The following is a 25,230-nucleotide window of genomic DNA, read 5'->3' as shown; positions in this document are numbered from 1 at the left end:
CCTCATGCAGCCTCCCCAACTCCTCTCTCACACACACACACACACACACACACTCAGCCAAACCCCACGCCCCATTCTCTCATGTACATGCATGGACCCCATCCACACTACTCTCCCTCCCTCTCTCCTCCCGCCTCACTCACACACACACACAAATCCCTCATGGCCTCAGGAATCTCCCCACTCCATCATCCATCCTTGCACCCCCCCCCCCCCCAGCACATCACATGCTTTCCCCAACCTCCCCTTCCTCACCAACACGTGCCTCAGGTCTTGCCCCCCCAAACCACCCCTTCCTTGAGTTCTCACTTCCCCTCCCAGGCTTCTCTTTCCCTCATTCATAGACACGGACCTCCCCACCTCTTCTCCCAACACAGCATGCCCTGGATCTCTTTCTCTTATACATTCCCATACATACATGTGTCTCTCTCTCTCTCTCTCTCTCACACACACACACACATACACACACACACACAGCCTTGGAATCTTCCCCTCCCCCTCATATCACAAGTCTTGTTGGCACCCTCTCTCTCTCCCCCCCTGCCTCCCTCTCTCTCACACATACAGATCCCAATGCCGTCCTTTCTTTCTTGCACACACACGCACACACGCACACACACACAGACAGAGCTCGATGCGGCATTGCCCTCTCTTCATCCCTCTTTCTCTCTCCCTCATACAGGCACAGAAGCATCACACCTTCCTCTCTCCCTCTCTGACTTTGTCACCTCCTTCCTCTTCTCCTTGTCACAGCCACAGACCCATGAGTCGCCATCTCTATTCCCCATCTTATGTACCAAGGCGCTTGAACGCACGTGTGTGCACGCGCGCGCGCACACACACACACACACACACACACACACACACACACACGCTTTCAGAATTGGAAAGGCATCTAGACCAACCCATTAATGACTAAGAATTTTCTCTACTGGGGCCGTATCAAGAGCTCACTCAGCCTGTGCCCTTCGACATGTAGTGAAAGGGACCCCACTCGCTCCTAAGGCAGCCCATTCCATTTGGGGCCAGCTCTACTGCTAAGGAAGCCTTTACCAAACCACGCAAAGCTTAAGCCATTTCCTTTTTGAAACTTCTACCCAAAGCTCCTGGTTCTACCCTCGAAAGCCCACATGACGGTCCTTCAGATTCCTGAAGACAACTTTCATGTTTCTCCTGTGCCTTGGGATCTTCCAGGCTAAATGTCCCCAGTTATTTCAACTTGTTCTTGTGTCATGGATTCAAAACACTTCACTGTGCTCATTGCCAACCTGTGTTCTCTTATATATTCAGATATATTCATATCTACCCATCCATCTATCTGAAGCAATACAGCCAGACCCTGGTATAGCATCCATCTCCCAACGCAACTAAAGACTTCCCTCACTTTTTTTGGTTCCCATCTATATCACACTGTTGACTCATTCCAAATGTGCAGTCCACTCAGACCTCCAGATCTTCATCAGGCAAGCCACTGTTTATTGTGGGGCATTTGACAAGTGCTTGACTTATAAACATGGAATTCATGGTTCAAATGCCAACTCTGAAGCATCCTGACTATAAGACTACTTTATGAACATGAGCCAGACTTGTGTCTTATCTGGAAAATCAAGATCACTGGGGAGCCAACCCTTCTTCAGAGTGTTTTAGTGAAGTTCAAATAACATACATGAAGTGTTCTGTGATCTAAAAGCCACTGCTGTCTTTACTGTTTTTATCTTGTGTGTGTGAAGTTGATTTCTTAAACCGGTGTAGGACTTTACATTTACTCTCACTAAATCCATCTTACTCAAGCTGGCTCAGTGCTCTGAGCTGTCCAAATCTTTTGGGTCCTGGATAATCCTTCAGTGCACTAGGGAACCCTCTCAGCTATATATGTTGTCTACAGATCTGTCAGTGCCTCGATTTAGGTCACTGACATGGATGCAAAATAGTCAGAAAACCCAACATGGATCTCTGAGCCCCTCCCTCACAGCCACCTTGCTTCTAAATTAATACTGAATTTGAATATCGAAGACCCACAGTCCCAGCCCCTAGAATGTGGAACCTGGGCCTCCTGCCCTGCCCTAGATCCTACAACAACCCCCCACTCCGCCCCCAATCTCAAGCCTCTCTCCTTTCTCACAGAGCTCCCGACTCTCTTGTCTCCCTCTTACACACACTCTCCCTCCCCACAACAGACTTCTTGCTTCTATCTCACATACATTATGCCTTTTTCCTACATAAAGGGACCTTTCTGTCTCTCCCCCCTTTACATATACACACCAATCCCTCCCAAACCCCACATTCTTACCTTCTCTCATCCAGAGACACCCCCTACCTCCCCACCCCAAGGACCTCTTGCCTCTTTCTCACACACAAAGACCTTCTATTCTTTTATATTTCTAGCTCCCTTGCATTCAGAGATCCCATGCTTCTCCTTTCCTCCTCTCCCCCCACCTTGTTCCTGTCGTCCCCCTTCTGCCTGTCTCCTTGCTCCTTTCTGTATGTCTCCCCCTCCCTCCTTCATTTGTCTGTGTCTTGCCCTCTCTCTTCTCTTTCTCCCTCTCCCCACTTCTCTCCCTCCCCCTGTCTCCTTCTCCCTTCTGTCTCTCTCTCTCTCTCTCCCTCTCTCTCTCCCTCTCTCCCTCTCTCTCTCTCTCTCTGTCAGACATAGACCCCTACCCTACCCCACCAGATTTCATACCCCTCGTAGACAGATGCCCCCATGTTCCCCAAAGACTTCATGCCTTTCTCCCACCTCACTTCCCCCTCTCCCAAATATACGTAGATCCTACACCCTCGGCTCTCCCATACAGAGAGACTCCATGCCTTTCTCTCTCAAGCCCACACCCTCCTCTCTCTCCACAGATCCCTAGGGCATGCCCACACATTCCACATACCAACATCTCTTTTATACATAGAAGCCCTGACCCCCTTCCCAACAGACCCCTCTTGCCCTCTGCCTGCTGCCCCCCTCTCGGAGACCCCTGCCCTTTCTTTCAGAGACACCGTGCTCCCTCCTCTCCAGCCCAGCACCTATCCTACACACACACACAAACCCCACATCCCAGCCTTATACACAGCCCTCCCTCCCCCCCACATACACTCATGCCTATTTCTTTCTCTCTCCCACACACCGATCCCATGCCTCTCGCTCACACGCAAGTCGAGAGACCCCATGCTGCTTTCTCTCTTACAAACAGACAGACCCCAAAGCCACAAAGACCTCCAGGCCTCCCTCTCCCACAGATCCCCCTCTCCCGCCTACACCTCTCCCTCTCTCCATACACACTCCCCAGCCAGCCCCCCACTTAGTTCTTCCTCCTCTCACCAATACACCCACACTCTGCCTTGCTTTCTCTCTCACCAACAGACTGCACCTCTCACGTAAATGAGCCTCCTCCATTCCTTTCTTTCTCTTTTACACAAACACACAGAACCATGGGCCCCACACTGCTTTAATTCACCCAGAGGCAAACCTGCACCTCTCCCACATCCAAACACACCCTCTATCACTCTCTTACACACAAACTCTCTCTTCTTTTCTCTCCTCCCTCCTTCCTTCTCTTCTCCCTTTACTCTCTCCCCTTCCTCTTTTTCTCTCCTCTCTCCCCATCCATCCTCTTTCCCTCTTCTCTTCCCCTTCTTTCTCCCTCTCTCCCTCCATTCCTTCCTTTCTCCTACCTTCCTTCCCTCTTCTCCCTTTTCTCTTTCCCTCCATCCCTCTTTTCTCCCTTCCCTCCCTTTACTCTCCCCTTCCTCCTTTTCTCTCCTCCCTCCTCTCTCCCCATCCGTCCTTTCCCTCTTCTCTTCCCCCTCTTCCTCCATTCCTTTCTTTCTCCTACCCTCCTTCCATCTTCTCCCTTTTCTCTTTCCCTCCATCCCTCTTTTCTCCCTTCCCTCCCTTTACTCTCCCCTTCCTCCTTTTCTCTCCTCTCTCCTCTCTCCCCATCCGTCCTTTCCCTCTTCTCTTCCTCCTCTTTCTCCCTCTCCCTCCATCCCTTCCTTTCTCCTACCCTCTTTCTCTTCTTCCCTCCCTCCCTTCTTTTCCTCCCTCCTCTCTCTTCCTCTATCCCTCCTTCTCTTTCCCCTAAGACAAAACCATGTCATTTGCTCTCCTTCATAGGCACATAAACATGCGTCCCCTCACAGTCCTCCATCCCGAAGGAAGTTAACCCTCGCACTCTCCACAACCCTGCCTCTTCTCTGAGGCTGCCAAAAGAGAAGTTCAGCCCCCCATCTTGCTCCCCACCCCCTGAAAGCTCCATTGTAATACCTGAAAGAAGCCAGCTGGCATAGGCATCCCATCACTGGGAGCCATGCTACCCATCACCGGGCTCGGTGCTGCAGCCGCACTCTGAAAAGAAGGAAAAGAAGGTTCAATCAAGATCTACCACAAGGGAGGTCCAATCACCCCCATTCATAAACCTAGGCCTTTTGTCCCCTGCCTGTCACAGACCTGGGATCTCTACTAAGGGAGGAACGGTACAGTGTATAGGAAGAGCACTGGACTTGGTGTCAAGAGACCTGAATTCAAATCCTACCCTGTTACTACACTGGAATGAGAAGCAAATCACTTCTCTGAACTTAGTGGATTAAGAGCCAGACCTAGAGACAGGAGGTCCTGGGTTCAAATTTGACTTCAGACATTTCCTAGCTGTGTGACCCTGGGCAAGTCACTTAACCATCATTGACTAGCCCTTACTGCTGTTCTGTCTTAGAAACAATACATAATACTGATTCTAAGATGGAGGGTAAAAAAAAAACAAAAACACAATCCCACCTTGTACAGGAAGTATTTCCTTTGTTATTGTTGATCAGTCTCCTGTTCTTTTGTTACCCCATTTGGGGCTTTCTTGGCCTAGATACTGGAGTGGTTTTACCATTTCTTTCTCCAACTCATTTTACAGATGAGGAAACTGAGGCAAAGAGGATTAAATGATTGCCTGGGGTCATACAACTAGTAAGTATCTAAGGCCACATTTGAACTCAGATCTATCCGATTGTAGCCCCAGTGCCTGTCCACCCAGCTGCCCTTTCCCCAATCTCCCTTAATTTTAGCGCCTTCCCTCCATTGATCAGCTCCAATTTATCCTGCCTCTAGTGTGTTCGCCCAAAGTTGTTTGCATGTCGTCCCTCCCATTAGACTAAGTTCCTCAAGAGCAGGACCGTCTATTGCCTTTCTTTGTGTCCCCAGTACAGTGTGTGGCGCCTGAGAGATGCTCAATAAATCTTTACTGACGAACTGAGAAACCACCAGCTTTGATAAGGGACTGAATACGGGGAATGAAGGAGAGTGAGGTGTTAGGGTGGATGGCCTGACGGCACAGCAGCGCTGGGAGGAGGAGGATCTGGGGGGAAGACGAGGACCAGTTCTGTTTTGGTTATGGCGAGTTTCACACATCCATGAACCACTGAGTTCAAGATGGCTAATAGACAGATATTGATGTGGAACTGGGACTTGGGGTATAGAGCTAGAATGATCTGCATAGAGATGATGAGATCAACAAAGGAAACAGCATTTATACAGAGTCAGGGGCAGCTGAGTAGCTCAGTGGATGGACAGCCAGGCCTAGAGAGGGGGTCCTGGGTTCAAATCTGGCCTCAGACACTTCCTAGCTGTGTGACCCTGGGCAAGTCACTTGACCCCCCATTGATTAGCTTGCCCTTCTGTCTTATGAGTTGTTATTAAGGAGAGAAAGTAAGGGTTAAAAGAGAGAGAGAGAGAGAGAGAGAGAGAGAGAGAGAGAGAGAGAACATTGGTAACTTTGGAGAGAGCAGTTTCATTTGATTCCAAAAGAGTTGAGGGTCCCATTTAGTTTTTTTGGTTGTCCACTCCTCCTGCAACTTGAGAACATTCATTCATTCATTCATTCATTCATTCATTCATTCATGCATTCATGCAACAATGGCTGGCTGGTTAGGCACCCATCATGGCTGAGGGCTGAGAAATGACCAAACTTAAACAGTTCAGAGGGCAGAAGTCAGATTTCCTTCTCTAGAACTCGGCCCAAGGCTGGGAATAGTTTTCTTCCAAAGGCTTCTTAGGGAATCATGGACTAGAGCCTGTTCTGCCCAGTTCCTCCTCCCAGGCCCCTTCGAGCGCCAGGACACTCTGTTCTCAGACATTGAGGGTCCCAGAGTGAATCTAGGAGCTAAGCTGGAGTTAAGTCAACTTCCCGTTCTGTTTGTGAGTATAACTGACCTCAGCATTATGGTGACTTGTAGACACCCTCCTCCCCCATCAGCACCATGTACTGGACAAAGCATCAGCAACTGGGGGGGGAGTCCAGGGCTGCCCCTGAGAGTCTCGGACAAACCCTAAAACTTGACCATATTTCTGTTTCCTCATAGAATCAAAGATTTCGTGTTAGAAAAGAAGCTTAGAGATCAACCAGGGCGATATCCATTTTATAGATGGGAAAACTGAGGTCCATAGTGATGAAGACATGGAGGAAGGGAGGGAGGGAGGAAGGGAAGGAATAAGGGAGGGAGGAAGGAAGGGAAGGAAGAAGGGATGGAGGGAAGGAGGGATGGAAGAGAGAGAGGGAAGGAGGGAGAGGGAAGGAAGAATGGAGGGAGGGAGAGAGAGAGGGAAGGAAGAAGGGAGGGAGGGAAGGGAGAGAGGGAGGGAGGAAGGAAGGAAGGGAAGAAAATAAAAGAAAAAGGAAGAAAATAAAGAAGAAAGGAAAGAAAGATCATTGGGTAGTTAAAGGTGGTGAATTGTGAGTAGAGATGGCTTCATCCTTTGTATAGTACTTCCATTTCCCTGCACCAAGCACAGTTCTTGCTTGGCACATAGTAGGTGCCTAATTTATTACTACATACCACAGCTCTGCCACCATTTGGATAGTTAATCCTTTTCTATCCATGCCCCCCCCCCAAAAAAGCCCAACGGCTCTCCAACTTTGAGTGCAGTTGCATGACTACTTAGTAGAGGCTTTTCTCCCCAGTCCAAATCCAGTCTTTTTAGATCTTTGAAGGCCTCTAAATGAGACATAGTGGTCCATTTGGATTCCCTGCTCTTCTTTAAATCAGTAAGTTGGTAGCCATGGTAGCAAATGTGTTGCTGTTCCTTAGCGTAGATGTTCTCTGATCCCATCAACACATCCGTAGGACCTGGGTTGTATAATTACTATGACTACCTTTAATTCCATTCCCCTTATTTGTTAGTTTTCTTTCCCATAGCTTCATGTTTTCCCCAGTAGCCTTATCCGTATCCCTCTGTACCCTATCCCTATCTCCCAAAATGTGTAAATTTCCTGAAACAAGCACTTTTGTTTGAATTTTAAGCCACCCCCAACCTCTCTAGCACAACTACATATAGTAAGCTTGGGTCAGCATGGATCGTACAGAAGAGTCTCCTAATTCATCTCCTAACTTCCAGTTTCTCCCCTCTCCAATCTGTCCAAAACAATCTTCCCAAAGCCTGGTCTGACCATTGCCTGATTGCTCTCTCCCTCAAGAAGTTTCTGTGGCTCCCTATTACCTCTAGGATAAACTATAAGCTCCTCAGCTTCCCTTCCCCGGAAGGCATCAGCTTACTTCTTCGTTTACAGTACCCCTACTTTGTGCAGTTCACATTCTTCCTCACACTCAGTGTGAGACTTCATTGTATAGAAGGTTCCACGTACTCTCTCAGGTCCTGTAAAACTTGGGAGTTAGACTAGGGGGCCTCTTCTGTATTTACAGCGCTCTGATTTCTTCCCATTCCCCTTGAACTGTCACTAAGTCTGCTTCTTTTCAGTGCCTATCCTGTGCTCCTTGCCCCCGAGTGCCCAGTTTAGGGTCAGGCAAAGCAGGGCACTTGCTCAGCCAAGAAATGCTCATGACTAGGAAGGCCAAGCCTGGGACATTCAATAATAGCTTCAACAACTAGCAGCAAAGGCCCCCGGGGCGGTTAGCTGGAATAGCCCAGGAACCCTCGTCTGCCCTCAGGGAACTTATCCTCTATCTAGGGAGGGAAAGAGATGGGGTGAGAGGCAAAGATAGCTGCAGTGTGGACCAAGATGGGCGAGCTCTCTCCCCCCACTGGGGAGAAGCAGCTTGGCAGAGAAAATGCTCCAGAAGGGCTGGGTGATCTGGGAAGGCTGCCCAGAGGAGGTAGCATTCGAGCTGAAGGCTGTGTCAGATGAGGAGTCTTCCCGCATCCAGCCCATTTGGTAAGGTGCTTTTCCTACGCCACACGCATGTCTCTACAATGCCTGAACACTTACGTAATGCATTAAACGTTCTAAAGCTTGTTCTACCATTTAATATGAGGTAGGTGGGTGTTGGGGCAGCTGGGTGATGCAGTGAATACAGTATCCGGCCTGGATTTTGGAAGATGCATCTTCCCAAGTTCAAATCTCGCCTCAGACACTTACAAGCTGTCCGACCCTGGGCGAATCACTTCATCCTATTTGCCTCAGTTTCCTAATGGGTAAAAAGAGCTGGAGAAGGAAATGGCAAGCCAAGAAACTCCCAAATGGGTTCTCAAAGAGTCAGCTACTTAATCCTCACTGACTAATCCAACTCCATTCCTTCCCTCCACCCAAACCTTTATCTTCTGTATTAATTCTAAAACAGAAGAGGGGCAAGGGGTAGGCAGCCGGGGTTAAGTGACTTGTCCAGGGCCACACAGCTAGCAAGTGCCTGAGGCCAAATTTGAACCCAGGACCCCCTGTCTTTGGGTTCAACTACCCAGCTGCTGCCATACTAATAATTTAAAAAAACCCTTATCTTCTATCAATATTAAGTATTGGTTTCAAGGCAAAAGAATGGGAAGGGCTAAGCAATGGGGATTAAGTGACTTGTCCAGGGCCACACAGCTGGGAAGTGTTTGAGGCCAGATTTGAACTGAGGACCTCCCCTCTCTAGGTCCAGTGCTTATCCACTGCACCACACAGCTGCCCATAATGCCTTTGTTTTTATGGATGAGGAAAATGTCCAAAAGGAGAAATGAATCCCGGAAGGGCTTCTAGAGGCAGTCAATTGGCTTCCGGTGTGCTGGACACCAGGCCTAATAAAGGCAAAGCCAATGTCCTTGCCCTCTGGGGATTCCATTTGAATGGAAGAACAGGAAAATCTGGGTTCAGGTCTCAGATGCTGAGGTGCGTGACCCAGGGCAAGCCATTTCGACACTTCTCGTGCCTCGATTTGCTCCTCAGTCAAATGGGGATAAAAACACCCTCCCCTCCAAGCCCAGGATCAAAAGAGATTTTCAAGTCCCAACATAAGTTATTGTCCTCATTAGTAAGCCCAGAGGCCCGCCCCCTCCTTCTAGATCAGTTTCAGAAGGTTGAGGAGGAGGAGCCAGGAGACGCAGCCCCGCCCCTGTCGGTTACAGGTGAGGGGCTTCCCACTGCCCCTCCGGATCTCTGGGTCTAAGAGAGGAAGGGAAAGAGGGCCCCCAGCTAAGGGACAGCACAGCCCATGGCAGGAGGAGGGAGAAAAGAAACTCGGATCTTATTAGAGACCTTCTAGTTCATACAACTCCCAGGCAGGATGAGAGACTTATCCAAGGTCTCTCAGCCAGGTCCCCGGAGGAGCAGAGTAGGAGGAGGCGCCCCCCTTTCCCTCTTCCTAGCCAGGGGCCTCCCCGGGAGCTTAAGCCAGAGCCAGGCTGGCGCTAAGGCCCGGGGAGGGAGAGGCGCCGGTTTTCTCGGGGGCTGGACCCGACTGAACTCACAGGAGGGCCCCGCGCGAATCATTTGCAAGACAATGGGGAGTCTGTGGCCGCCGCCAAGACCAACAGCGCCCGCCCCAGGCGACGCGGCCCAGCGAACCCCTCCCTCCCAGCCGGCCCGGCCCAGCCCGCCGGCTGGACCATAACCCTCCGCGCCCCGCCCCGCCCCCCATGGCTATCCCAGCTAGCCAGCTACCCTCTGGGGTCCTCGACACCCCTGGCTGGTTACTTTAGGAAGAGCCCCAGGAGGGAAGCTGGGCTGATTCTTCCCTTCTCTAGGGATCAGTTTCCCTATTTATTAAAAAAAAAAAAGAGAGAGAGATCGCGGGCCGAGCCTTTTTTTTAGAAGCCTCTTAAAGTGCTAGACTTCGATGGTTGGAAGACCTAAATTCAAATACTGCCTCAGATCTGTCAGCCGTGTGACCCTGGGCAGGTCACTTAACTTCATGTGGTCTCAGTTTCCCTTTCTGTGAAATCTAGGTAATACTAGCAGGGGTCTCCAGCGGTTCTAAGGAGAAAAGAGATCGCCAAAGCAGGGCACTAAGAGGGGGTTAGTCCCAGTCTGAGTGCCGGAGGGCACATTCAAGCGGCCTGAGAGGGTGGGGCAAGCCAAGAGGGGGAACCTCTTGCTGACCCCATTGGGAGTTTCTCCAGTGGATTAAGGCAAACCGAGGTTAAGTGACTTACCCAGGGTCACAAAACTGGCAAGTGAGGCTGGCTTTGAGCTTGGGCCTTCCTGATTCCAGTCCCCACTGTGCCACCTCACTTCCCAGTGCCTCCCATTTTACAGATGAGGAAACTGAAGCTAAGACCATATGCCTAAAGTCTCACAATTAGTAAATGGCAAGATGTGGGGTTCTGCTCCTGGTGCTGCTCCCGCCCCCCATCAAATTTTCCTAGCTGCTTCCAGTTGTTCTCCCCAAGAGATCTGGTCATGTCCCAAACTTTGAGGACCCCCCTGGCTGGCTCCAACCTGCCTTTGTAGTCTTTTTCACTCTCCTGCCCTCTGGAGGGCTCTTAAAATTCCAGCAAAACTGGATTCCCAGCTGTCCCCTCTCCGGAGCTCTTCCCCCGCCACTCTCCCCTCTCTCCAGAACTTCCTCCTGGATTGGCTATGTCCGTTGCCCCCAAACTCGGCCTCCCTGGGGTCTCTAGCCGAGATCTGGCCTCTTCCGATGCCCCTGGAGGGCTGGGCCAGGGATCTCAGCACCCCCCAGTCCACACTAGAGGCCCCTAACTGAAGTAAATGCTGAATAAAGGGAGGCCTGACTCCTATTGGGGTCCCCGAGGGCTCCTGCATTCCAAGTTCTGGGAGCTGTCCTAGCTCTGGCATTCTCTGTTCCAGTGGCTTTCTTGGCACCCCAAGGCCCCTTCTCCAGGCTGCAAAGGTGCCTGAGGGCCCCTCCAGCACAGCAGCCCTTCTAAGGACGCTTCCAGCCAAGCCGCTCTGGTCGGTATCCCAAGGGCCCCTCTAGCTCAGCCTTTCTGGATGCTAAGAGCCCTTGGAGTTCTCAGGCCTCTCCGGCCTTGCTCGGCTGCCCCTCCCCCCTCCTCCCCCAAGCTCAGCCCCGAGGGCAGCATCAGGCGCCGCAGAGCTTCCTGGACCGGTTGGAGGAGGAGGAAGCCTGGCCCTGGGGAGCCAGAGGGTGGCTGCCTCTCCCCACCCCGATAGGGTTCTAGGGAAGGGGGTGAATTCGTTATGTAGGTGGATGGGCAGGGGTCCCAGGACAGCTCCCGAAGGCCCCGGCTGGGCCTCCCGGCAGGGTCTGATGGGTTAATCCCCCAGTGGAGCCCCAGCCCTCCTCGGGACAATGGGAGGGGGGCTAGCCTCGAGGGCAGGGAAGAGTGGGCGGGGCAATCTTTACGCTCCCTCCGGCCAGAGATTGGGGAGTTGGGGGGCCCCCTCAGCCTCCCCCCCCTTGTCAATCAGCTGATGAGCTTCCCGGAGAAGGCAAAACAGGCGTTGCCATGACAACTGGTTGGGGAGCGCAGGGCTTTTCCTGAAGATACCAAGGTCACAAAGAAGCAGAGACAGAGACCCAGCATAGGGGGAGACGCAGAGAAACCCTGAGACCAGGGACCCAACAAAGGAAAGAGGGGGCGGCTGAGACCCAGAGCCGGCTGAGCGCAGCAGAGGAAGTGGGAGGGGACAGGGAGCCAAAACAGGGGAGAGCCTCCCAGAGGCTTGCACCCAGAGGGCTGAGATGGAGAGAACATGGCCAGGAGGGATGCAAGGACTTGGCCGGCCTGGAGGGCGGGGAAGGGCAGACATAGTACCCACAGAAGGGCCAGGGAGGGGCTCGGAGCTGCTCCCGCCTTCGAGGGTCTCCTCAGCCTGGTTACTCCCACACCCGCTGCTGCCCAGGGACTGGGGGCTGAGAGGAACCTTGGGGAGTGGGGGCCTCCGGCCTGACTCCACCGACAGGATGTCCGCCCAGCTTCCTGGCCACGACCAGGGTCCGCCCGCTTCCCCCCCCCCCCTGCCCCGCTCCGCCCCCCCCCACAAGCCAAGCGATTGGCCCTTCCTCACCCAGCCAGGACTGGCGCCCCAGAGACCAGGGAGGGGGAGGTTGGGGAGGGGGTGGCAAGTAGAACGCTTAAGTCTGAGCCTGTCTGCCTCCCCAAAGCCCCAGTAGGCCCGTGGCGCCCTCCCCCCTCGCTAGTTGGTAACAGATGTGGCAGCCTCTGCTCCTCCCTGGCGCCCCCCAAACCCCAATGATTTCGGTCCTGGGGCCTCCCCTCCCCCCTCCGGGGTATGGAGCCCAGGCTCTAGCGGGGGAGGGGGGGGAGGAGGGAGAGCTAGATCCAGGACTTGTGGGATCCAAGTCTAAAGGGTCTTTTGGCCAGAGTGTGTAAGGGAATTGATGGGGACACCCTCGATTTCCCCAGTTTCCTTTCCGCTCCCTTCTGTAGTCCCTTTTCCTCTCTTTCCCTATTCCGCAGGCCTCTCTTCCTGCCTCTTTTGGATTCCCTCCTCCCAAATCGCCAGGTCCTGCCTTCTCACAGGGCCCTCTAGTTCCACACCCTGGGCCCCCTCCTTCCAGATTCCCCTCAAGGTTCCCATTCTCTAGCCCAGTCCCTTTTCCACCCCCCACGTGCCTCCATATCCCCTCTTCCCAGGCTAACCTTAGTCTTTGTCTGGACGCCCCTCCCCCATATTGTTCCTCCGAGACTGGCTCCCCTCCCCCCATTTGTAGGCCCCAGCGAAGCTGTTCGGGTCCGGGAGTTGGTTCATCTCCCCCCCCCCCCCTTCTCTCCTCTCTTCCCTCCAATTCCTCTAGTCTCTCCCTCTCTCTTACTCTCGCTCTTCCCCCCTCCTCTCCCCACTCTCTTCCCCCTCCCCTCTCCCTCTCTCTTCCCCCCTTTACATATGCAAGGCAGCGCTGCCATGGCAACGGGGCCTGACTCCGCAGGGCTGACCCGCGAGGCAGACGGCCCTCTGAAGCCGCGCGTGTGTTTCACTTCAGGAGAATCTCATTAATTCTGAAATGGAAATGGGCCCCGCTCCCTGCGCCCAGCGCCCCGCTCCGGCTCCGCAACCCCAGCCTCCCTCCCCTCCTTCCTCCACCCGCCTCGTCCCTAAGCTCCCCGGGCTCCCAATGCAAAGGGATTTGGGGGCGCCGGTGGACTTAGACTCCCTGAGAAAGAGGCCGACACAGGAGAGGGAGCTGGGGGAGACACACTGGGCAGAGGCCACATGCAGCCCAAGTGGGACCCCGGGGAAAGAGGCGGGCCTATGGAGAAAGCCCAAATGGGGAAAGGACTTTCCAAGCCAGGCTGCAAGGGCCAGAGAAAGGGGCCAAGAGCACCGCGGGGGGTGGGGGTGGGGCAGCCAGAAGGGAGGTCCCAGAAAAGAAGCCGGGGTGCAGGTAAAAGAGACATGGGCAAGCTCGCAGGAGGAAGCAGCCAGATTTTGACTTGGGATGGCTGGGCAGGAGGAATCGCCCTTCCGAAATGCTTCCCAAATGAAGTGAGGGAGTAGCTGGGGAGGGGGGGGACAAGGGACCTCTGTAAAAGAAAGGGTTGACAAGAACTGAGGATGCTGGGCAACGATGGAGATGAGGCTGAGGCAGGGAGGAGGGTGGGTTCTGAGGCAGGAGAGAACAGAAGGGCAGCACTCTGAGGGAGCCAAGCAGAGAATCAGAGGGAGGGGAGAGCCAAGGATAGAGAAACAAAAGGAAACAGGTCTTGGGATCCTTTGGGGCTAGTGGCAATGCCCTCTTCCTTCTCAGCCTTGCTCTGTGCCGCCTCCCTTCTGCCTAGCCTAGCCTAGCCTACTGGCCCTACCCTGGAGGATGACGAATTGCTTCCTAAGGGAGCTCCATCTCCCTCCACCTGACCTCTTTTCTCACTCCCAGTCCATAGCCTTCTCCATTTCTGCCCACCAACATAGGAAAAAGAAGGGAACATGCCTGTATGGAATGGGGAAAGGGGGTCTCTGGAAAAGGAGACTCAGAGACACTCACAGGGGTATTCTCCCAGACAGAGTTTGTTGTCTCCACTCTGAATTCTAGTCCTCCCTCCATCCCCTACTCCTACCCAGAGCTCCAGGCCCCCTTCTGGATAAAGTCTTGAAAGCTGGGAAGGGGTGTGAGAAAAGGGGGTACTGGTCATCCCTGGTCTAAAACCTAAAGAGAGAAGGAAAGAAAGGGACACAGACTGAGGTGAAGACCCAGAGATGTGGTATGGAGGACGGGGATTGAAAATGGACCCTCCACAGTTGAGGATGGGTCAGAAAGAAGTAACCTTTTGTGGGAACCTCAGAACATGGCCAAATCTTGACCTGTATCCCACCCCCAGAGGTCACTGGGTAGGGAGGATCTGGGAATCTGTTTCCTAGGGAGGTAGTGCGGCTGTGTCAGAGGCCAAACTTACACTCTCAGCCTGCAAGGACTGCCCCCCCCCCCAACTCTATCCTAATAATCCTTTAAAAGGGGTCTTGCTGAGGGTGGTAGGAGGAGGGTGAGAAAGGTAAGGCTCTACCAAGCCAACCAGTGCAGAGGGAGAGAGAAGGGAAGGGGGGGGAAGAGAAAGAGAGGAGAGAGAAAGAGAGTGAGAGAAAGAGAGAGAAAAAGAGGGAGGGAAAGAAAGAGAGGGGGGAAAGAAAGAGAGGGAGGGAGAGAAAGAGAAAGAGAGGGGGGAGAGAAAAAGAGAGGGGAGAGAGAGAAAAAGGGGGAAAAGAGATAGAGGGAGAGAGAGAGGGGGGAAGAGAGAAAGAGGGGGAGAGAGAAAAAGAGGAGAGGGAGAGAGAGTGTGTGTGTGTAAAGAGGGGGATGTTTACTGGTAGACTGTGTAATGGAATTCACAGTAAGGAGGGATTTGTGTTAAGGGGGGGGAGGTGTTATCTTGCTGGGAAAGTATATGAGGTCTTCTGTGTTTGTAGTAGGGAGTGGGCCAAGAGAGCACTTCCTGGAAGCAAAGGACTTGGTTCAAATTCTACTTCAGTGACCATAGGCAAGTCACTTCTCCCTGGGCCTCACCTGTAAAATAAGGGAGTTGGACAAGAGCTAGGATCCAATTTCTGCTGGGGTCTCAGCCTTGTCTGGCCTTGGAATTGGGATGGAAAGAGGTTGGACTTAGAAGCCAGAAGGGACTGAGTTCACATCCTGCCTCTTACAATGTGTAAGCAAGGGCCAGTCTGAGTGTCTTCCTGAATTCAAATCTGGTCTCAAACACTTAACTGTGTGATCCTGGGCAAGTCACTTTATCCTGCTGGCCTCAGTTTCCTCATCTGTAAAATGAGTTGGAGAAGGAAATGGCAAACCACTGGGGTATCTTTGCCAAGAAGGATCTGACCCAATTGAAAATGACTGAACCACAAAAAAGGGCCAGTCACTGCCCTCTCTGAGACTCAGTTTCCTCAAATGAGACCATGAATGTTGGAAACCTTAAAGCAAGGACACAAAGGATCATCATTTCTGCATCACTTTCTAGATAATGTATGCACATATAGGGTCAGAGTTGGGGGGGTAGAGGGGAGAACTGCCCAGGGAACAGCCTGCAGAGGTCAGGTGTCAAGGGGACTGGCCAGGCTGAAGCCAAAAGGCCTTAAGGCTCAGATCAGACATCTCTGAATTTCTCTTTCCTGCTCCATTGCCCCTCCCCAGGACCTAGAGATTTCCTGATGGGAGGTGGAGCTGCCCTCAGGCCTGGGTGGGTTCTCCCTCCTCTGAGCACCCAAGTTAGAAAATTCATCCCATCCAGCCCTCCTCCCTCCACATCTATGTAGAGTCAATATTGACCCATCTCCCAACAATACCACCTCCCTTCCCAGCCCAGTCCCCTCCAATATTCCCACTTTGGTCTGAGTTGGAATCCAGACCCTGCCATTAAACTGCTTTGTGGCAGCCCTCCCTAGGCCTGGGGGAAGGAGACCCAGGCTCCCTACCACCCCCCAGTCCTAAGAGCCTACCGGCTCCCCCAGGCAGACTTTCTTAAGAAGCTGGGTGGCTTGGGCCCCCCAGAAAGCCCCCTTCCCTCCAACACTGAGGCTGCCTGCACAGTTCCTCCCATCCATCCCCAAGCTTCTGTGGGACTGAAGCTGTGCCTGGAGAAAGAGTCAGAGAGAGTGAGAGTGAGAGAGAAAAAGAGAGAGAGAAAAAAAGAGACAGAGAGAGAGAGAGAGAGAGAGAGAGAGAGAGAGAGGAAGGGAGAGGGGGAGACAGAGACAGAGACAGAGAGACAGAGACAGTGTGTGGCAGCCAGGTGAAAGGGACTTTAGAGATCGACTTGTCTTGTCCAATCCCCTCATTTTATGGATGGGGACCCGAACACAAGAAGTTATAATAATAGCTAATTGTTAGAGAGCTCTCAGATTTTCAAAACCTCATGATGATTCTGGGAGGCAGGGGCTATCACTGTACCCATTTTAGAGAGGAGGAAATGGAGGCAGACATGCTCCAACTTACAAATTGTAATTAATTAATCCTAATAATTTAGATAGAGACTTGAAATTTATAAAGCACTTTCCATGTTAATGAGCACTTAAAGGCTCAGAAAGCACGTTCCAAAATTTAACTCATTTGAATTAAAGGACTGTTGTTGTTCCCTGTTCCTGAACCAGGGATATACAGAGTAAATATCTGAGGTAGGATTTGAACTCAGGTCTTCCTGACTTCAAGTTCAACATTGTGTCCACTAGACCACTTAGCAAAGCCTAGATTTAGCACATGATCCTTTGCTTCAAAATCCAGCACTCTTGGCCTTTTACATGCTACCTCACCAAGATGTGTTGAATTCAGCCAGCTTTCTGAGAGTCAATAGTTAAATTTTCAGTATAAGCATTTATACCTTGGAAATCAGCAAAGACTAGGCTTGATTTATTGCTGTGTCAATTGTTTAGACTTGAGAATGGGATGCAGAAGAAAAGAATTCAGATTAAATGGAAAAGTCTTATCTTGGGCACAATTCAGTTTTGGTGGGCTGATTGTTAAACGTTCATCAGCACATCTTTGTGGTAACATCACATCATGTCTTCTACTTGGGTCCAAAAAATCAACTTCCCAAATAGGGGAGGTCTGGTCTGAGAAAGATCTGAGGGGCTGCGAAGCCTGCTGGCTCCATATGAGGCACCAGATGATGTGGCGGCTGTCTTACTGCCCTGTCCTGAGGCAGATGATACCCTGGACACTGCACTCTTCTCTGGGCTGTATATTTTAGGAAGGATAGTAATGAGTTGGAGAAGGGCAGCTAGGTAGCTCTGTGGACAGCCAGGTCTGGAGATGGGAGGTCCTGGGTTCAAATGTGATCTCAGACACTTCCTAGCTATGTGACCCTGGTCAAGTCACTTAACCCCATTTGCCTAGCCCTTATTGCTCTTCTGCCTTGGAAATGACACTCAAAATTAATCCTGAGACAGAAAGGAAGAATTGAGGGAAGAAAAGGTAATGAGCAGGACGGAATGGAAAGAGGACAACATGCACTAAAAGAATGGAGGGTGTGTGGTCAAGAAGAGAGAAGACTTGCTCTTGGAGAAGGATTTGCCTTATTCTGCTTGGCCCCACAGGGCAGAACCAGGAGGGGGCCTGGAAAAAGAGGCTAATTAGAGCCATTTCCCCTCTCCCTTCCCTCCCCAAAAAGGTTGTCTAGAGTGGGGAGAGAGTTCTCTCCTGGAGGCCTTTATGGAGAGGCCAAAGGGCTGTCACTTACTGGGTATACTGTGGAGGGGATGCCCACAGGGGCACAGCAGAAGCTAGGTGGCCACTGAGGTTCCTCCCTACTCTGAGAGTCTGATTCTATGTTTGATGGGTCTATCAGGGAAGATGTGAGTGAGGAAGCCCATATGTGACGGGGAGCTTGTGTATATCAGGAGGGAGGGTGTTGGGTGGAAGACCTGGAAGGGAGAGGGAGGAAGAGAAGAGAGGAGGAGGGAGGGAGAGAGAGAGAGAGAGAGAGAGAGAGAGAGAGAGAGAGAGAGAGAGAGAGAGAGAGAGAGAGAGAGAGAGAGAGAGAGAGAGAGAGAGAGAGAGAGAGAGGGAGAAGGGCAGAGGGACAGAGAGAAGAAAAGGGAGAGGAGAGAGAGTGAAGGAAGGCAGGATGTAGGGAGGGAGAAACAGAGAGGGGGAGAGAGAGACAGAGAGGAGAGGGAGAGAGAGAGGGAGAGAGGGAGAGAATGAAAGGGAGGGAGGGAGGGAGAGAAAGAAAGAGGGAGGAAGAGGGAGAAGGGCAGAGGGACAGAGAGAAGAAGAGGGAGAGAGGGAGAAAGAGAAGGAAGGCAGGATGTAGGGAGGGAGAGACAGAGAGATGGAGAGGAAAGGGAGAGAGGGAAAGACAGGGAGAGAGAAGGGGAGAGGCAGAGGGAGAGAAAGGGAAAGGGGGGAAGAAGGGGCAGAAAGAGAGAGAGAGGAAAAAGGAGAGAGGTAGAGAGAGAGGGGTGGGTGGAGTGTATGGGTGATTGTATAGCAGCCTTAAACGGTCAAGAAGGCCTGTATTCAAGTGCTACCTCTGGCACAGAGTGGCTCTGTGACTCTAGACAAATCAGTCTCCATTCCCAAGACAATTCATGAAGTTTCCAAGCAGGTGGTGAAGGGTGGTCCACAGAGAGAGCAAGAGCTTTGGTGACCCCAGGAGGCCGGCCCACCCTGTCCAACCACCTTGTTTCTACCTAAACTCCTGGAGCCCTGGGAAAGGACAGCAGAGCTTCCTCTAGCCCAGCAAGTTTGTCTTGTTTCAGCCCAGGGTCACCCCCTCAGATTCTACCAAAAGACAGAGGAGCCTTCTCCCATAGCCTGAGAGTCTTTCAAGAAAACAAGCCAAGAGTTTAGGGCAGAAGTTTCCATTAGCCCCAATGCTGGGGCCAAGGCCTGCAGCCCCCTAAAAATACAAATTCACTCATGCACATCCACAGACCTCAAATCTTGCCAAGGCTTTCTACCCACCTACTCACCCACCTACCAGCCCCAAATCTGGCCCTGGACAGGGCAGGGACTCACGTAGTCATGAAAAGCCTTGGCTTCACTAGAATGCTCACAGGTCTCTCGTCGGTCAGGGGCTGCACAGTACAGGTCCCAGAATACACTGTGGGGGACAAGAAATGATCAGGAAGACCCTGGACCCTGCCCAATCCCCCTTGCCACAGTCAACCCCCCCTACCCATCACTCCTCCCTCAAGTGACCATGCACTGGGCCCTGCACACTTCAACCCCATCCCTCCCTTCCCCAGTACTTCCCATCATTCTTTTCTAGCTCTGAGGGCCCCTCCCCATCACCTCTGCCTCCCTGGGGCTCCCCCTTGTCTCCCACCCCCAATGACTTACCACCACCAGGAATGAAGAAACCCTGGGGGCTCCCCTAATGTAATATTCTTCTCCCACCGGATCTGCCAGAGCCAGAAGCACGTTAGAGAGAGACCCTGCCCAACCCTCGCCCACATTCTCCCCCCACCTAGGAAATCCTGGCTCTCTTGTCTCCTCGGGCCCCTCAAGCCCCCTCATCCAGCCCTCTCAGTTCTTCCTTAAACCTAAATCATAGGACTTTACAGCAACAATTAGAGGGTTAGTCATTCAGTCCCCGCAATCTCAGCCCCCTCAGTTCTTTCAGGCCCTCAATCCTTTCACCCCCTCCCCATCTCAGTCAGAACAGAGCCAAGGAAGCTGGGAGAAGGGGTGGGGGTAGGTAAGAGGAGAGCTGGGAAGAAGAGAGAAAGGGAGAGCTGAGCAGGAGTGGGCGGCCCTACCCCAGCCAGCTGCTTCTCACCTCCGACAGGAAGGTCTGGGCTGACTTCTGGGCTCCCACATGAAGCAGATACTCATAGACATAGAGCGCCAACCTACACAGAGAAGGCCAGGCTCAGGGCAAGGGCGAAGATGCCCAGAAACCCAGCGTCCTCGCAGCTATTTATCAGAAGGCATGTCGTTCTGTATCTTCTGCACCCCCAAAGAGACCAGAAGCCCACTGGGAGAAGCCACTCACTCCTTGGGGCTCTGGAGGCACACAAGGGGTCTAGAACACAGGAGGGGCTTCACAGGCCCTCAGGGGCCATCCTGTCTACGCCCCCCTCCCCCATTCCACAGCCACAACACCCCAGTCCAGACAGACAGGATTCAAAGTCCTTGACTCTGTGCCAGGCCCTGTGCTGCATGCTGGCCTTACGAAGGGAGGCAAAAGAGAGTCCAGGTCCTCGAGGTGCCCACAACCCCAAGGGGAAGACAACATGCAAACAAATGGGTGCAAAACGAGCTACCTAAGGGATGAATAGAGGCAGGACTGGAGGGCCCAGGGAAAGCTTTCCCGCAGAGGAAGGGATTTAAAGGGAGCCAGGAGGCAGGGATGCAGAGTTCCAGGCAGCCAGAGAAAATGCCCGGAGCTGAGAGACAGAGTATCTTGGTGGAACAGCCAGGAGGCCAGGAGGCCTGGATGGGGAATGGGAGGAAAGAAGCCTGGAAGGTAGGAGGGGACTAGGTTAGGCAGGGCTTTGAGGCCAAACCAAGGACTCTGTATTTGATCCGGGAGGCAGTAGGGAGCCATGCCATGATCAGAGCTGTCCTTTAGTGGCAGACCTACCCCTAACTATTGCAGTAGTCCTGCTAGGAGAGATAAGAGTCTGCATTACAGGGGTGGCAGTGTCAGAGGGAAGCTCCGGGGAGAGGGGAAGAGAGAGAATATTCTAGGAATGAGGGGACAGCTGGTACAAAGGTCCAGAGCTGGGGGGGTCACTGGGAATCGCCTCTTGTTAAAAATGGCCGTCAGCTGAGTTTGAAGGAAGCCAGGGTTCAAGCTAAGGGAATCCCCCTCACCCTTTCTCTGAAGCCACTGCCATCATTCTCTCCATCACCTCCTCTAGGTGAGCAGCCTGGTGCCTAATCAAAGCCCTGGCCCGGGGCCCAAGAGACTCTGGGGCCACTCAGGCCTGGTAGGAACAAGGCTCTCCCCATGTCCATCATTCTGTCTCTACCTTCTTGCCTGGGAGTCTCACCTCCCTCATTGTTCCCTTTCTTTTTGCCCTTCTTCACTCTTTCCCCACTTTTCTCAAATATGCTCTGGTCTCCCCTAGCCTAGAAAGCCCTTCCTGGGCTGCATCCCAGCTCAGGCTACCAATGTGATCCTAGACAGGTCATTTCCTTTCTCTGGCCCTCATTTCCTTATCTGCAAAATGAAGGGGTTGGGCTCAGTGACCTCTGAGGTCCCTTCCAAATCTTTGATCTTGTGATTTTATGCTCCCATGATCCCTGGCTCTCTTCCCCCTTAGGCTACCATCCAGATTCTTTCTGATCCAACTTCTTTTTTTCCCTCTTCTTTATTCACCCCCCCCCCCCATTAGCCATGTTGAAAAAGAAGACCTATTGCACCCCGCCCCAGAAAAATTGTCTTAAAAGGAAGCTTCATTCTGCCGTCAGGGTTCATTAATTCTCTTTTGGGAGGTGGAGAGCATTTTCATCATGGGCACCTTTGGAATTCTCTTGGATCACTGTATCGATCCAAAAAGCTACAAAATCATTCGCAGTTGCCATTAATTACAATATTGCTGTTACTCTGTGCAACGTTCTCCTGGTTCTTCACTTTGTATCAGTTCATTTAAGTCATCTCGGGTTTTTCTAAACCCATCTCCCTCGACATTTCTCACAGCACAATAGTATTCCTTCACAATCATATGCTACAACTTGTCCAGCCATTCCCCAACTAATGGCCATCCCCTCATTTCCAATTCTTTGAAACCAACAAAAGAGCTGCTACAAATATTTTTGGCACAAATACGTCCTTTTCCTTCCTCTTTGAAGACTCAATTTCTCTTTCTCTTTGAGATTCAGACCTAGTAGTGCTATATTGCTGGGTTGCAAGGTAGGCATCATTTTATGTCCTTTTGGGCACGGTCAGAAATTGTTCTCCAGAATGGTTGGACCAGTTTACAACTCCACCAACAATGCACTAGTACTTGACCCAATATCTGAAAGAAACAGTCTATATTTGCTCATGACCACTCATTCATTCATTCCTTGACCCCTCAATCTCTGACTTTTATCACCATTGATCTCAAGCTGTTATCTCCAAGGTCATCAACGACCTATACCTCCTCTTCTCATATTTCACCTTCCATAACCTCCTAGTGCCATCAAGCACAATGCAAACTGACACTGCCCCAACCCTCCCTCCAGATGCTCCTATACTAGTATCTTCTCTCAGTAAACCACCTTCCAAGACTTAGTCATCAGTCTAATTGTTCCTTTCCTTCTTTATACTCACACAAATTCTCTCCCTCCTCTCCTTTCCCTCTCCCTCCTCTCTTGAATCCATTCACTCCCAGAGTGCCAGCTCTTTCTTTTATGCAGGTGATTCCCCAATCTCATTCATTCATTCATTTAACATTTATTAAGGGCCTACTGTATGCAGAGCACCTGGCTAAGCCCTGGAGGACCTGCAAGGGTCAGATAAGGCATGGTTTCCACCTCACTGGGGAATTCACAAGTCTAGTAAGAAGAGAAGTCAATAAGAATATACAACATTATAAGATAATTGCTTCCAAAGGGGCCTAAATGAAGTCTGGGGGGGGGAGAAGGTTGTCAAGAGAGGAGGGTGAAGGTCTGGAGAAGCTTTTACAAGGTGGTTTGGATTATCTGCTTAATAAATGGGAGTTGAATTGATGGGTAGAACTTCTCCAATTGTAGAAGGAGAGGGATAACATTTCAGGCACAGCTAACTTCCTGAGCAAAGGTACAAAAGTTGGGGGAGCTTTTCAAAGGACAGACTGTGTAGATTGCAGAGAAAGGATTATGTAAAGTCCAGCTGGAAAGGTATCACCGGACACAGCCATGGAGGACTTTGAATGCTAAGCAGAGAACTCATTCATTCATTCATTCAAGAAATGTTTACAGGGTGACTACAATTTGTCCCAAATGATAAGGTGCTGTCAGGATGGTCCTAACTTCCCTCTCCCCATTAACTGGCCTCCATCTCCACTAGGATGTTCAAACAGCATCTCCATCTTATTGCATTCCAAACAGAATTCAAGGGACAGCTAGGCAAGCACAGTAGATAGTGGGCTTGGGAGGACCTGGATTCAAATTGGACCTCACACACTTCTTAGCTGTTTGAGTCGGGGTGGGGCAAGTCACTTAACCCCATTTGCCTAGCCCTTGCTCTTCTATCTTGAGAGTTGTTACTAGGGCAGATAGTAAGGTTAAAAAATATACAGCTCATTATCCCCACCGCCCCTCAAAAAACTTGCTCCTCCCATCTGTAAAACAAGAGGGGAGAGATAGGTCCTGGTCCCTGAGGTCCTGTCCGGTCCTAGCTCTAGGAAAGATGCCAGCCTAGACCGAGGACGTTTCCAAGTGGCACCAAGGTGGGAGTCCTGGTTGGAGCAAGAAAGGGACCAGTGTGATGGGATGATGGGCCTAGAACTGGAAAGGTCCATGGCAGCCACCTACCTCTTACCCCCTCCTCTTACACAAGAAGAGACCAAGGACAAGAGAAGTTAAATGACTCACTCAGGGTCACTGAGGGAGTAAATAAGAGGGCTGGGCTTCAAAGTTAGATCCTGTGATGTCACTAGACTGGAGGACCATGAACAAACATGGTATTTTTATTCAATTAAAATAGACGTTTATTAGAATGACCAGCATTCCTCTGGTGCTTTATGGTCGACAAATTCTTTGTTCCTAATATTCTTACAGGGCGAGTGGGACAAGTATTATTTGCCCATTTTACAGGCTTGAGGAGGGCAGCAACTTTATTCATCCAGTGACGTGGCTGCCCTTAACATCAGAGCTGGGACTTGAAGCTCTAGGTCTTTGACTCCAATTCCAAGACTGATTGGGAATAATCAGATTGTGGAAGTTTAAATATGTCCCAGGATCATTTAATGTTGGTAGAACCTCCACAAGCCTATCTCAGCCTGGATATGCCTGTTCTGGAACCTCAGAAGACTTAGGAGGGCCACCATCACTGCCTGTGGATCTGAAGGGCAATCCAAGGCACAAGGGCTCAACTGACTGTGTCCTTCTGATCCCATATGAGAGAACGTGGAGCGATGGGTGGGAGTTAGAGGAATGGGGATCTCAGCTTCATTAAGGAGTAGAAGATCAAATGAACTCTAACATGGTGCCATGGAAGAGTCTGTCAATCTATTCCCCCAGGGCCTCATTCACTATCCCTGAAACTTTCTAAACCAAAGTGCCCTTCACTGGACATCACTTCCCTACTTTGTCTCTTCATTAGATTGTAAGCTCCAAGAGGGCAGGGGTGGTCTTTGTTCTTCATCAGTCCATCCTCTACTTGGCAGTCAAAGTGAGCTTCCCAAAGGGAATATCTAACCATGCCACCCCGCTTTCTGACGAATTCCAATGGCTCCCTCCAGGATCCAACATAAAATCCCCAGTTTGGCTTCTAAACCCTCCATAATCTAGCCTCTCCCCAGTTTCCTTGCACTTTGTACCCTTCCACGTAGTCTGTAATCCAAGGACATTGGCTTCCTGGTGGTTCCTCTCACAAGACCCCCATTCCCAGACGCCAGGCATTTTCACTGGTTACCTCTCGGGCAGTGCTCGCCCTTCTCACTGTAGCCTCCTAACTTCCTTAGTCTCAGTGAAATTCCCACCTTTTGCCAGAAGTCTTTCCCTGATCCCCCTTAAGGCCAGGGTCTTCCCTCTGAGGTTACCTCTAATTTATTTTGTGTATATCCTGTAAGTACACACATGTTTATTTCCATATTGTCCTCCCCATTCGAATGTGATCTCCTTGAAGGCAGGTGGTTTTTCTTATTTTTTGGCTCCCTCTTGCTTAGCAGGGTGCCTGCCACATTTTTCATTCATCCGGGGCTGAAAGGGATCTTATACATCATGTGGTCCACCCCACTTATTTTATAGATAGGGAAACTAAGGTCTCCAGAGTTTAAGTGGCTTATCCAAGGCAACAATGGCAGAAGCAGAATTCAAACACTGGTCCTCTGTCACTACTAAATTTAGTGCTTTTCACATCACCCCCTGCTAAGGGCAAGCTTCCCAACAATTAGAGCTACCCAAAAGTGAAATGCATTGTTTTTGAGAGGTGGTGAGTTTCCCGTCACTAGAAGCCTTCAAGGAAAAGCAAGATAACCATTTATGGGGGAGGATGCTATGGAGACCTGTTCAGGCATGACTTCCAAGTCAGAT

At 51.3% G+C, this 25,230-nt stretch overlaps 1 protein-coding gene across 1 annotated transcript in view; it reads right to left on the bottom strand.

Annotated features, from left to right (window-relative positions):
• The window catches only part of SSBP4 (single stranded DNA binding protein 4), a 41,553-nt gene that overhangs the window by 11,949 nt on the left and 4,374 nt on the right, over nt 1-25,230 (bottom strand). The window contains exons 2-5 of the mRNA XM_056822135.1: nt 19,841-19,913; nt 19,402-19,463; nt 19,078-19,162; nt 4,233-4,336 (exon numbers count right to left, since the gene is read on the bottom strand). Of these exons, the coding sequence (XP_056678113.1) occupies nt 4,233-4,336; nt 19,078-19,162; nt 19,402-19,463; nt 19,841-19,913 (324 nt within the window). The remainder of the gene's footprint in view (nt 1-4,232; nt 4,337-19,077; nt 19,163-19,401; nt 19,464-19,840; nt 19,914-25,230) is intronic.

Source organism: Monodelphis domestica, chromosome 3 (assembly GCF_027887165.1).
Source record: "Monodelphis domestica isolate mMonDom1 chromosome 3, mMonDom1.pri, whole genome shotgun sequence".
In the NCBI taxonomy this organism is placed as follows: Eukaryota; Metazoa; Chordata; class Mammalia; order Didelphimorphia; family Didelphidae; genus Monodelphis; species Monodelphis domestica.
Note: the sequence above shows the minus strand (reverse complement) of the source record. Positions and strands in the feature narration are given on the sequence as shown.